Source organism: Physeter macrocephalus, chromosome 11 (genome assembly GCF_002837175.3).
Source record: "Physeter macrocephalus isolate SW-GA chromosome 11, ASM283717v5, whole genome shotgun sequence".
NCBI classification, from domain to species: domain Eukaryota; kingdom Metazoa; phylum Chordata; class Mammalia; order Artiodactyla; family Physeteridae; genus Physeter; species Physeter macrocephalus.
Window position 1 is genome coordinate 150,182,672 of NC_041224.1, and position 14,046 is coordinate 150,196,717.

General features: G+C 37.0%; 1 protein-coding gene across 1 annotated transcript in view; it reads left to right on the plus strand.

Annotated features, from left to right (window-relative positions):
- SLC39A9 (solute carrier family 39 member 9) overlaps positions 1–14,046 on the plus strand; it is a 49,569-nt gene that overhangs the window by 28,223 nt on the left and 7,300 nt on the right. Inside the window, exons 3-4 of the mRNA XM_007117753.4 lie at positions 6,494–6,688; positions 13,731–13,799. Of these exons, the coding sequence (XP_007117815.1) occupies positions 6,494–6,688; positions 13,731–13,799 (264 nt within the window). The remainder of the gene's footprint in view (positions 1–6,493; positions 6,689–13,730; positions 13,800–14,046) is intronic.

Here is a 14,046-nt window from a genome sequence, read left to right on the forward strand (position 1 = left end):
CATTTGTGTCATATTTTAGATTCCACATGTAAGTGATATCATATGGTATTGATATTTGTCTTTCTCTTTCTGACTCACTTCACTTAGTATGATACTCTTTAGGTCATTTATCCATCCTATATATACTAGTTTGCATCTGCTAATCCCAGACTCCCACTCCATCCCTTGCCCACCCCCCTCCCCCTTGGAAACCACAAGTCTGTTCTCTGTGTCTGTGAGTCTGTTTCTGTTTCATAGATAAGTTCATTTGTGTCATATTTTAGATTCCACATGTAAGTGATATCATATGGTATTGATATTTGTCTTTCTCTTTCTGACTCACTTCACTTAGTATGATACTCTTTAGGTCATCCATGTTGCTACAAATGACATTATTTCATTCTTTTTTATGGCTGAGTAGTATTCCATTGTATATATACACTACATCTTCTTTATCCATTCATCTGTTGATGGACATGTAGGTTGTTTCCATGTCTTGGCTATTGTAAATAGTAAATAGCTGGGTTTTGAGATCTCAGTTATTGCTAGGTTGAGTTTCATGTCCTATAGTAGAAGGAAGGACAGATGTGTTAATACTGAATATCTGGATCCCATTACTAATCTGTTTATGTACTAATAAGATCATGGGATTATCACTCACTTTAAAAAGTTTTTTTTGTTTTGTTTTGGCTAATGCTTGCAAATAAAACCAATAATGCCTACCATTCATTGTATATAATCCAGTAAATATTTCATGTTTTTATATAAAGTTAAATTCCACTTAAGTATAAGTATTCAGATCTTTTATGGAAAGCTTCAATCAACAGCACACTTATTTCAAGCCATATATATATATGTATGTGATATATATATATATAAAATAATGTTGCTGACATTTTACTTATTTGCCACAATTTTACATAAAATTAGGTGTTACCGCCTTCAGTATGGGAACGTCAGGAAATTATGTACTTGTATCAGTGAATGCTCAAAAAATGTTGGAACTCTTTTTTAATTTACCTCCAGAGTATGCAGCACACTTCGATGAGAATCATCAGTGGCAGCAGAATTTTCCTTGAAAGTAGTTTAGGTTTGGAGTATACAACTTATTCAGTGCCAATCTGTTTGATAAGATAGGTGACCTGTTTATTCAATATTATTTTAGATCAAAAACTGGTGATACTAGAAAGTATGACAGTTTTATTGTGATTCATAAACTTGACTCTGAATGCTGTACCAAGAGTTCCAAAATTATGTAGCTATGTAGATAAAGAAAGCATTGTTTGGGCTTCCCTGGTGGTGCAGTGGTTGAGAATCTGCCTGCTAATGCAGGGGACACGGGTTCGAACCCTGGCCTGGGAGGATCCCACATGCCGCGGAGCAACTAGGCCCGTGAGCCACAACTACTGAGCCTGCGCGTCTGGAGCCTGTGATCCGCAACAAGAGAGGCCGCGATAGTGAGAGGCCCGCGCACCGCGATGAAGAGCGGCCCCTGCTTGCCACAACTAGAGAAAGCCCTCGCACAGAAACGAAGACCCAACACAGCAAAAACAAATAAATAAATTAATAAACTCCTACCCCCAACATCTTCTTTAAAAAAAAAAAAAAGAAAGCATTGTTAGGATAAGATATAGAAAGATCTTATACTCATCTAAATTTAAAAATTCTGATATAGTTATATCTTAGGAAGGGAAATAATTTTGGCCACCCTTTGAAAGTTGTAATTAGGCTTGACATTTAGTTTCAGAACTATGGACACCCCAAAAGTAATTATCTTTAAAAATTATTATGCAACTGTTCACAAATAATAGTATGACTAACACCCTTTAATAAGGTGTTAACCCACCTTTGTACCTAAGCTCGCTTTAGCATAACCTTTCACCTAATTTAGCATGTACATCTGTTACCTATTAAGTCTGGATTTACAAAGAAGCATGTGCATAATTATCTTAAAACATACAACTGAAAGATTGTATTTTATTTCCATTTAAAAAAATCTTTTTGATTAGGAAGTAATTAATTGCATAACTTTTGAGATGAAATGCCACATTAAAAAAATACAGAAGTGAAGGCCATTTTTTTGCCTTCAACATCAATTTGTTGACTATCTACTCAATTTATGGCCTTATATTGATTGTTATCCGTTCATAGATATACAATATAGCCCCTGCCTTCAAGAATTCACAGCCGATGGAAAATGAATAAATTAACAGTCAGTGACAGCAGGGGTTGGCAAACTTTTTCTGTAAAGGGCCAGATAGTAAATATTTTAGGCTTTGTGGGCCATATGGTTTCTGTTGCAGTTACTCAACTCTGCTGTCAAAGCATGAAAGCAACCACAGACAATCCATGAACAAATGAGCATGGCTGTGTTCCAGTGCAAATTTTATTTACAAAGCTAGGCATGAGCCTTTGTCCTGCAGTTTGCTGCTGTCTGAATTATGGTATAGTGATATAAAATCTATGGTAGACACGTACTACTATGCTGTGTATACATGACTAGAGGAGGACACAGAAAATCTCAAGGAGGAAGGGACTTACGAGCTGAGTCTTGAAAGACAAGGTGTTATCCAGGAGAAGCAGCATGGAAAGCCCATGGATTCATTAACTCCTGCAGAGTCTAAGCAGAGGCAGAGACAGGAGCCCATTTTGTTAAATATTTAGTGGGTACCTTATGAAAAGATAATCATTCAAATCCTTTCCAATAGCATCTTTCTAAATAGTGTTGAAAATCGTAGTTACCAAAATTCTATGACTGACTTCACATGTGTAGTTTCTTTACATCTATAAATATGAAGAATTGGTTTTGTATATTAAAACAGAAGCATACCAAAAATTGCCTTGTCTTTAGAGAAAGTCAAGTGTTTCACTTCGTTTATTTATTTTACATTCTTGAGGCCATGCTAAGCTATTCTCCCAGTGCACAAAGACCTACTTGAAAAGTAATGAGTTCTGCCATCTCAGTGTTGGTCATCAGGGTACTGCATTTTGAGTTTATTAATTTTTTATTGACATATTGCATACAAAAAAGTATATGTCATACACACAAGAAAGTACACATAGTGGCAGTATATAGCTCAATGATTTTTCACAAACCGAGCACCCTCCTTTTACCCTGAGGCTACATTTTAATTGTCCAACACTACTGATCAAAATTCTTAGACTGCTTCTCTCATAAACTTAATTATTCTTAATCTCTGAGCTTTCAGTAAGTTCTCTGGCTTAAAATCCTTACTGCTAACAGTAATTTTGCTTGCATGAAGGACAGGGTAGGCACATTCTGTCTGCCCACCTTTTCCTCCTAGACCTGACTAGCGTTCAGTTCTCTTTAATTGATCACTGCAGTGTAGGCTTCTGATTTCCAGGAACTACCTTTTTTTTCCAAAATCATCCATTTCTTCCTCTGAAAGTCTCTCTCTTTACCTCCAGCAGTGCTTCCAAACTGAAGGTAGCAACTCTGGGTCTTGAAATAAATTTAGTAAGTTGGACTGGTGACTGGCATTTAAGAAGAGCACAAAGGAGGGACAAGGCAGATGAAGAAATAGAATAGTGCGCTGTAACCATTGTAAGACTATTATTTTTTGCAACTTTTTATTTAGTTTTTCATCTATGTGTATGTTTACTAGATCATGATGTAAAATTTATTTTTTACTAGGGATCATGTCCTTAAAAGTTTAAAAAACATTGTCATAAGTCTCATGTCAGCAATTTCAAAAACTGCTTAACATTAGCACCATTAACATTAACTGCTGATACTTGTAGAACTTGTTTAAATTAATAAACTGGAAATTTGGGGGCTGGAGGAAGTTTTTTTCTGCCTATCTCTTGGAGGAGCACTCCGTCTCATTTTAAGATGCCAGTGTAACTCAAACAGAGATGTTACAAGAAAAAATATTGCAGACAGATATCCCTCATGAATGTAGATGGCACAGTGCTTTATCAAATATTAGCAAATTGAATACAGCAATATATAGACAGGATAATACATTTTGACCAATTGGAGTCTATCCTAGGAATGCAAATCAGGGGTTGGATTAATATCCAAAAACCATTTTAATTTATTATCTTAATCGAATAAAGTAGAAAAACCATTTGATCATCCTTAACAGGTACAGAAAAGCATAAACATTTGACAAAATTAAACTCCTATTTATATCTATATAAAAAAATTCTCAGCAAACTAGGAAAGAACTTCCTTACTGAGAAGGGGTGTATTTGAAAAACCTACAGATAAGATGCCTAACACTGGGAACAAAACATGGCTGTCTCCTCTCAACCACTTGTACTTAACGTTGTACTTGGGGTCTTGGCCAGACGCTAGTCTGAAGTAAGGCCAGAAAAAGAAAGAAAAGGCATAAAGATTGGCAAGAAGTAAAACTATTTGTTTGCACATGACATGATCACCTATGTAAAAATGGTTAAAAATTTTAAAACCTCACAATATTAAATGTTGACAATGGAATGGAGCAACTAGTACTCTCAGACATTGCTGTTGGATATGTAGAATGGTACAACCACTTCAGAAAACAGTTTGACAGGTTTTTTTTATAACATTAAACATACATACACCCATCAGTTCTGATCCTAGGTATTTACCCAAGGGAAAAGAAAATGTGTATCCACAGAAAGACTTGTACCTGAATGCTCATGGCAGCTTTATTTATAATGGACCAAAATTGGAAATTACCTAAATGTCTATCAACAGCTGAATGGATAAACAAGTCGTGATATGTCCATACAATGGAACACTACTCAACAAAAAAGAGGACCAAACTACTGATACATGCAAAGCTTAGATAAATCTCAAAATGTTATGCTGAACAAAAGAATCCTTATGCAAAAGAGTATATATTGCATAATTCCATTTATATGACATCCTAGATCAGGGAAAACTCGGGGGACAAAAAGCTCTTCAGTGCCTGCTTGGGACCAAGAGTGACATATTGACTCCAGGGACGCACAAGAGAACTTTTCTGATATTTTAAAGTACTGTTCCACATCTTGACCTTGGTGGTAGTTACTAGAGTTTTTACATTTGTGAGTTATACCTCAATAAAGTTGATTTAAAAAAAAGAGAGAGAGAGAGATTTAGACATTTTAAAACAAGTAAATGAAATCACTATTAGGGAAAAAAATCTTAAGATTAAAAAATTACTTTGGGAAGATGAAAAAGTTTTAGAGATGGATGATGGTTGTAGAATGATGTGAGTATACTTAAAGCCACAGAATTGTATGCTTAAAAATGGTTAAAGTGGTAAGTTAATTTTATGTAATGTGTTTTTAACACATTTTTTAAAAACGTTAAAAAAAAGAAAGCTGTGTAAACAAACAAAGAATCTTTCAAGAATTAGAAAAATACATGAGTTTTTATTATCTTAAGATGGTATGTGCTTTGTGCTTCTCAAAAATGACTTTTAAAGAATTAAGGCAGGCTCTAAAATATTGCAACAGACTTATGTAATTTCTTTGGTCAAAGATTAAAATGCTTAATCTAATTATAAACAATAAATGTGTTTAGTATGTTAGCCGGTATTTATGAAACACAGCAAAACAAAGATCAGGATTCTGGCCTTGAAGTGTTTATGTTTTGAGTGTCAAATACGTGAGTATAGTAAACTAGCAGTATTACTTAGCCAGGTGTCATTTACTCTAATTCAGAGTATCCCAACAGTCATATTTCTAGAACAATCATATTTCTAGAACAATCATCTTTCTAGAAGGAAATGTCTCTTTTAAACTGCTCTGCCCTTTTGGTTTCTAATTAGTGATTGTCCCCTGAGATTTTTAAAGCTAAAAGTGTTTTATACTCAGTTTGCCCTTTATTTGCAATTTTTATATCAACCTAAGTGTAAAACTAGATAAATTTGATTGTAATTAGTTTCACTGTTAGTGTTCTTCATTTGCCTATTTTCATCAAAATAAACCTTACTGTAGTTTCTGGTGAGATTGGTGTGAATTTCTCTAGCCCGAAAGGAAGATCTGGGGATGATATCCCTTGGGAATATGACTGCTTTCTTGCTTGGTGATTTGCTTCCACTTCCTAGGTTTTGGGAATAATAGGCAGTTAAAAGCTCTGCATGCCAAAAGCAGAGGACCCTTGGGAATTTTTTCATCATGAACTTTACTTTTTCTTTTTTATTATTATTATTTTTTTCCGGTACGCGGGCCTCTCACTGTTGTGGCCTCTCCCGTTGCGGAGCACAGGCTCCGGACGCGCAGGCTCAGCGGCCATGGCTCACGGACCCAGCCGCTCCACGGTATGTGGGACCTTCCCGGACCGGGGCACGAACCCGTATCCCCTGCATCGGTAGGCGGACTCTCAACCACTGCGCCACCAGGGAAGCCCATGAACTTTAAATTAAGGGAGTTTATGATTGGCTAGATTATAATACAGGGAGTGAATGTCTTTGCAGTAAAATCTGTAGAGCTTGAAATACAAAAGAATGGAAGCTTCTACATGAAGATGTTTTGAGCGGGAAAACACATTTTCTCTTTACGGTTCATTCTGCTCTAGGGAAACACCACCAAGCGAGTCAAACACAGAATGTGATTGCATCAGACAAAGCAGAAATTCCGGTTGCCCATGAACATGAGCACAGCCATGGCCACACACAGCTGCATGCCTACATCGGTGTTTCCCTCGTACTGGGCTTTGTTTTCATGTTGCTGGTGGACCAGATTGGCAGCTCCCATGTGCATTCTACTGATGGTAAGTAGCTCCAAGGTTTTCTGGGCAGTGCAAAACACTTGCATTTTAGGTGATCACAAATGATTGAATAATTCAATATGTATCAGTGGTCTTATTTAGTGCTAAAACTTTCTCAGGTTCTGGTGAACATTTCATTTGTTTGAGAAGGCTAGTGGGTTGTGACATGTGGCACAAGGGAGTGTTTATTGGATTATTACCCTGGTTATTTTAAAGTTCATTGGATGGAGGTCTAGGGCAGAAGTTCTTAACCCTTTTTGTGCCATGGAGCCTTTCAGCAGTCTAAAGCCTGCGGACCTTTTATTGAAATAATGTTTTAAAATGCATAAAGCACAGTATAGGATTACAGAGAAAATCAATTTAATATAGTTACTAAAACATTAAAACAAATTTGTGATATAGTAATGCATGTCTTCTTTATCGGCACATTAAATAATGAGATAATATACTTAAATCATAAGCAAGTTAGAGGTAAATTTAATTGTTTAGGACATCAGTATAACAGCTGTTGTTGAGTAGCTTGACTAAGAACATTAAATTCTGAGATGGGCTTTGACAAGGCAACAGAGTGTCAAGTTGAACATCCAGTTGATTTGGGTTTTTGTTTTGATGGTTACTAGTGTAGAAGAGCCTGATTCACAAAGATATTTTATTACAGATATACTTGAACACATTTGTAGCTTGCTTTCCAGAGAAAGATAAGCTTCTTTCAAGGACAACTAGAATTCTCCAAGACTTCTAAAGTTAATTCCAGTCATAGTAACTTTTTTGTCTTGAGATCAATGAATTCATCTTTGGTTAGATCAATATCTTTGATATGGTTTATATTAAATAAAAAAGGATTCTGATCCATGATACAACTTTGATGCCATCGTGATATAACTAAACTTTTTTGATATAAATACATTTGAAAGGGTTATAATGGACATAAGGGTTTACAGATATTTCTTTTCAAATACACTGACAGAGAATTTTGCAGATAGGAACTGCTAGAAAGCAGCATAGATATCTTGGTCACCAGCAAGAGGTCCCATGACTTCTCCTGTTTTGTGGCTGATGACTGTTAGGTGTAGAGTTGCCTGTTAGTTCCCAGCTCCGTCACATGAGCGTCTACAAACAGGAAGACTGTAATCGTGCAACGTGGCAGCACTTCTATAAGCCCTTAATTTAAAGTAGTGATGAAAGAGAGTGATAAATGTTTAAGTTTACTTCATTTTGTTCTACAGCGTAAATACGTTAAACTCACTTACGCAGTTAAAATTTTCCTTTATATAGTTTGCAGTGTAAAGGACATTGTAAGGGCCTTACCAAGTACTGAGTTTTAAATATAGTGAAATCTGTATCTATAAAAAAATAATAATAAATAAATAAAGTAGTGATGAGTGAAAGTGATAATATGATGATATCTTATAACTATAAAATAATATGAAATTATCTGATTTCTATTGGTAAAGGTAGTGCTACTATTACTTGTGCTTTATTGTCTATATTTATAATTAAAGGAAATGCTAAAGTTCAGTTAGAGGTTAGTACAAGTAAAAATACATTTTTTTTTAAGTTAAGGTCACAGACACCCCCTGCATTCTCCCTGTGTTCTCCTATTAGACCCCAGGTTAACAATCCCTGGTCTACCAAAAAAATCTGTAGAAAAGCAGGCAAAAGACATGAACAAATAGTTCATAAAAAGATATAAAAATGGTCTTTAAACATATGAAAAGATGTTCCTTGCACTTAAAATAAGACTGCAAATCAAAATTCCACTGAGATGCCATTTCTCACCTGTCAGATAGGCAAAAATTCAAAACCTTGACAGTATACTCTGTTGGCAAAGCTGTGATGAAACAGACACTCATCTATTGCTGTGGGTGTGCATAGTGGTACAGCCCCTGTAGTGGAGAATTTACCCTTTAACCCCAAAATCCCACTTCTAGGAATTGGCTCCAATATGAAAATACATATGCACAAGACTAATCAGTGCAGCATTGTTTATCATTATAAAAACACTTCAATGTCCAGTCATGCAGATTGGTTGAGTGTAGTGTGGTGTGTCCATGTAATGGAGTTCTATGTAGCCATGAAATAGAATAAGGAATCAGGTCTCTGTGAACCAATATGGAGAGATTTCCAGGAAATACTGTTAAGTGGAAAAAAAAAAAGCAAAAATAAATGATTATACATCATATATTATGTTTTGTGTAAAAAAGAAGGGGAAACAAGTATACGTGTATATATTTGCTTATCTTTACAAAAAAGAAACATAAGAAGGATCAGCTAGAAAACAAAGTTGATTACTTGTAGGAGTGAGGGCATGGGTGGGATAAGGTAGAAGGGTTTGGGGAGGGCATGACACTTCCCCGGGCATGCCTTTTTGATATAGTTTTGACTTTGGGAAATATGTTAATATTTTCCATGTTCAAAATATAAAATGAAATCAGCAAAGGATGGGGGAGCTAACTGAAACAGATGAACTATACTTCAAATGAATAACAGTTACGTTGAAGGGGATGTAGAAAAAACTAATTCAAGTAACTTATGAATGTAGTATTTGACTATATACCTTTAGTGGTGAGTAGAGTTGGGGAAGAAGCGTAAACGGTACTGAACTCTTTTTTAGTAGGCTTTGCTTTTTGTAATGGTGTGGGCAAAACAGTTCTGAAACTAGTTTAGATATGTTACAAGATTGAGCAAATGAGTAAATGCGTTGCTGTTGGTGGAACCAGAGTCCTCACTGAGGAAGAAGGGACATGCAAATAGGGAATGAGGGAAAGCAAGAAAGAAACCCTACAGGGATGGGTTCGAATTGGAGCTATTGGAATCATGATTTCTAAAACTTGTATGTGTATGTGTACATATACATGTGTGTCTATGTATACATGTATGTATGTCTTAGTTCTGTGTGCAGAGAGGGCCTAGAAGTAAAGACACCCCACTAGCAATGAGCATATCAGGACTCTTCAGAGAAATGGCTGATTCTAGGACAGGACAGGGTAAGGATAAAATGAGCTTGGAACATCTAGTGCTCAAAGAAGATGGAAACATGTCACAGGATATAGGAACCAGCTTGAAGGGGCTTCCCTTGGCCAGATCTCAGACAGTTTGTGCACCAAGATAACTAAGAACAGCAATAAAGCGTAAATCATTGAAAAAATGGGAATCAATGGACACATCCACATGGGAGAAAGATAAAAGGAGAAGGGAGGGCATTTGCTTCCAGCAGAATGCTAAATGCCAGTTGGTAAATGTGGAAGCAGTTGGAGTTGGACAGTCATCTTTGCAACCTTCATAGTAAAAATTGGCTCAGGCCAGAATCATCAATGAATGTTAAATCTAGGGGGTATATTTTGATTTGCTTATTAGTTGCAAGGGGAAAAAAAAGTAACTAAATGAAGAAATCGAACAATACCTTGATCAGATGATCAAAATTAATGTCACTGGTATTCTGCTTTCAGTGTGGGCAGAATGTTCCTTCCAGACCAGCCTCTGTACAGATAACTGTCAACTTTGGACAGAATTTTGAAAACCACTATCTGAAGACATTGGAGAGTGAGTGACCTAAGGGAGGCAAATTCTGGAAGGGAGTCTACACTTGGAACCTATTTTTACTACTTTTAGTTCCTATTTTTACTGCTTTTAGCAGTCAGTGCCTGTGGGGTAACTAACTGATAGAAGACACAGTCTTTCTGGCCTAAGGAACTGGAGGACAGAGTTCAACGTACCCAGCCCCTGGAAAGTGAGGGGAGAATCTTAGAAAGGAGAGAGACAGAGAAACTCAGCCCCAAATTCTATGTATAAACTGCCCAAGTCTCTGGCTAAGCCCTGAACCATGCTTTCTTGGGCAGACTCTAGACGGCTCAGCTAAACATAAAAGAACTAAACTGTGATTTAGGCAGCTGCCCAGAAGACAGTTTGCAGTTTGAGCCAAATCAAGTTATATAAAGCAAAGCAAAAAAGTCAACACTCTTTGGAGGGATATAATAGAATCCATAGTATCCACAAGATAACATTTACAATATCCAATATATAATCCAGAATTCACACCACCAGTGAGCAGCAGATGTACATCCTGTGCCTCCAGATGTGATAGCCTGAGGAGCATCACCTATGTAGTATTCCATCCAAGAATGCATCATCTAAGGACACATCAGACAAATCCAAAAGGAAGGACCGCTCTGTTAAAAAACAAAGGCGCAGGGAAGGAAATGTATTCTTCAGAGATATCAATGTCACAAAAGTCAAAGGCAGAGAAAGTGTCTCAGATTAAAGGAGACTAAAGAGATACAACTAGGTGCAACATATGATCTTAGGCTGGATCCTTCCTGGAAAAGGAAGACTGCCCTGAAAGACGTTCTTGGGCAATTGACAAATTAGAATATGCAAGAGAGATTAGAAAAAAATATCAATGTTAAATTTGCTGAAGTTGATAACTTTACTGTGATTATGTAAGAAAATATCATTTATCATCAGAAATACACACTGAAGTATCTAGGTATAAAGAGTTACGATGTGTGCAGTTTACTCTTAAATGGTACAGAGAAAAAGATATACACAAATATGTATATTTGTGTAGTGTAGATAGAGAACAAGAGAGCGTAAGCCCAAATGATAAAGCAAATGGGGCAAAATGTTGGACAATTAGTCATTCTGAGAAAAGGGTATATGGTTGCTTTTTGAACTATTCTTGCAACTTTTTTTTTTTTTTAACTAACCAAGTCTTATTTTGGGAAATTGATTTTGGAGTAAAAGGTTTTACTTATGTGCTTTATTCCAAACAGCAAATGAGAAGCACCCTGTGTTGGATGGAATCTGACTCCAGCTACATTACATAGTTGTCCACAGTGGCCTTTATGACATTTTTCTTGCAATTCTTGTCAGTTTAAATTTAAAATGCATTTATAGGTGCATTAGTGTCCTGCAACCCCATACAAAGAATTAAATGTAGTATGTGTTTATTTTTCCTCCTGTTTTATCTCAGAAGTCACTGTTTTTGCTGGTTTTCATGTATCTGATGACCTCACTTTACCTATTACCTGCAGGTTTTTATGTATTATTATCAGTAAAAGTTAATTCGTTTATTAAATTTATTCTGAAGCAGTCTTTTCCTATAGATTTATAGAAATTGTGTTTTAATTTTAAAACCTCTAATTTTTTTTAAGATGCTACTTATAATTAGACCACAAGACTGTGTAAAGAAAAGCCAAAACAAGCTTGTCACACAGTGTAATATGATCGTTCTTCCCAGTTTGGGGTGATATTGAAATATATGTTGTCTCAGAGTGATTAGGGGCTTTAGCTTCCCTTCTTGCAGCGTTTTAATTAGAAGATAAATTTTATTAGTAAAAAGATAAAGATACTTTACTTCTGCATGCTTTTTCCATTGTAAACCATTCCTTCAGTGGGCTAGACCCCTCAAAAGATTAAATTCCTTGCAATTTACCTGACTAATGTCCATCTGTCATTTCACCTGGCATTTTGATGTCCATGTCTTTGAACTTTACATTGTTTGGACATTATTTACTTGTTTATATATTTCTTATAATACCTGTAATACAGATAAATACTTTTTAAAATCTCCAACAAGGATTTATTAAGCAACTGTTGGGTGACCAGTGATATGCTACATTCTATAAGACAAATTAAAAAATGGAAAGAAGTATAAAATTTAATTCTGTATAGTTCACAGTCAGTTGGGAGGGACATATTTAAGTGAAAACAGTTTTGTATATCTAAGGTGGAATATAGAAGAAACCTTGAAGTAGCATGTAGAGACTCTGCATAGCACTGTACATTTCTAGGCAAGGGGAGAGTTGTTCTAAGCTGGAATTAATCTTTGATTCTTTCTCAGAGTAAGCGGTCCTAGAATTAAGACTTTGAACAACGTCTTGGTTTTGGATTGATGAACTGGGCAATTTAGTACATGCCAAGAATTAGGGGTGAGGAGATTTGGGGAAAGGAGAATGAGGCAGTTTTGTTAGAGGGTGTTACAGAAACTGGTTTAACTGGACTGGACAGTAAGAAATAAGAGGATACCAGTTGAGGACTTCCCTGGTGGTGCGGTGGTTAAGAATCTGCCTGCCAATGCAGGGGACACGGGTTTGAGCCCTGGTCTGGGAAGATCCCACGTGCCGGGGAGCAACGAAGCCCGTACACCACAGCTACTGAGCCTGCGCTCTAGAGCCCGTGAGCCACAACTACTGAGCCTGCGAGCCACAACTACTGAAACCCGTGTGCCTAGAGCCTGTGCTCTGCAACAAAGAGAAGCCACCACAGTGAGAAGCCCGCACACCGCAATGAAGAGTAGTCCCCGCTCTCGCAACTAGAGAAAGCCTGTGAGCAGCAACAAAGACCCAATGCAGCCAAAAATAAATAAATTTATTTTTTTAAAAAAAGATGATATTAGTTGATAGAGGGCTCAAGACCTACTTAATAGAGTAGTTTGGACTGAATTTGAAAAGCAGCAGATTCTTAACTGACCCATCACAAGGGTGGTGGTTCAGAAAGATGACTCTGACAAGGATGTGTAAGATGAATTGGGTTAGGGAGAAATGAGAGTAAGGGGAGACAACCAGATGGGAGCCTACTGCTAATTTAGGTTTGAGTTGATGAAAATTTAGGTTAGGATGGTGGCGATAAAATGGAGAAAGGCAAATGTAAACGACATTTTGATGTTAGAATACAGATAAAGTTGCAGGAGGCTGGGGAGAGTGAGGGGGTAGGCAATGACAATGAGATTGGTCTAGAGAGAAGTGGTCAGACGCCACAGAGCACTTTCCTTGGAGAGGTGAAGCGTTAAGAGGTGTGAGGCTGTTTGGGGTGACATCTTGTCTGTTCAGGGAAGGCTGGGTCAAATGAAGAGTTTTCCCCTGCCCACCTCTTCAGGACAGGGGAGACTTCCAAGTGTTTGAAGCAGAAGAAAAAAGGCAATAGTGAGGAAAATAATACTCTGCTACTTTAAGAGCTTTCAAAGACTTCTTCCACCCACAGGTGAATGTTATAATAGTTTCTGTTTCACGTTGCTTCATGGCTGACTTGCTTATTTTTACTTCAGATCCAGAAACAGCAAGGCCTAGCAATTCCAAAATCACCACCACGCTGGGTCTGGTCGTCCACGCTGCAGGTAGGGTCAGATTGCAGTGGAACCCCTTTCTTTTCTGTCACACAGGGACCATCCACATGAAATACTCTAGGGCTGGCCTTTTGGGGAGAGGGCTGCTTAATGAAGCCCTCCAACAGAAGCATGAGCCCTGGCGTACTCAGTGTTGGGGTTGCAATAAGAATGGTTCTGTATTTCTTAATGGATGAAAATAATTTGTGGCACGTGAAAAATACATGAAATTCAAATTTCAGTGTCCATAGTAAAGTTG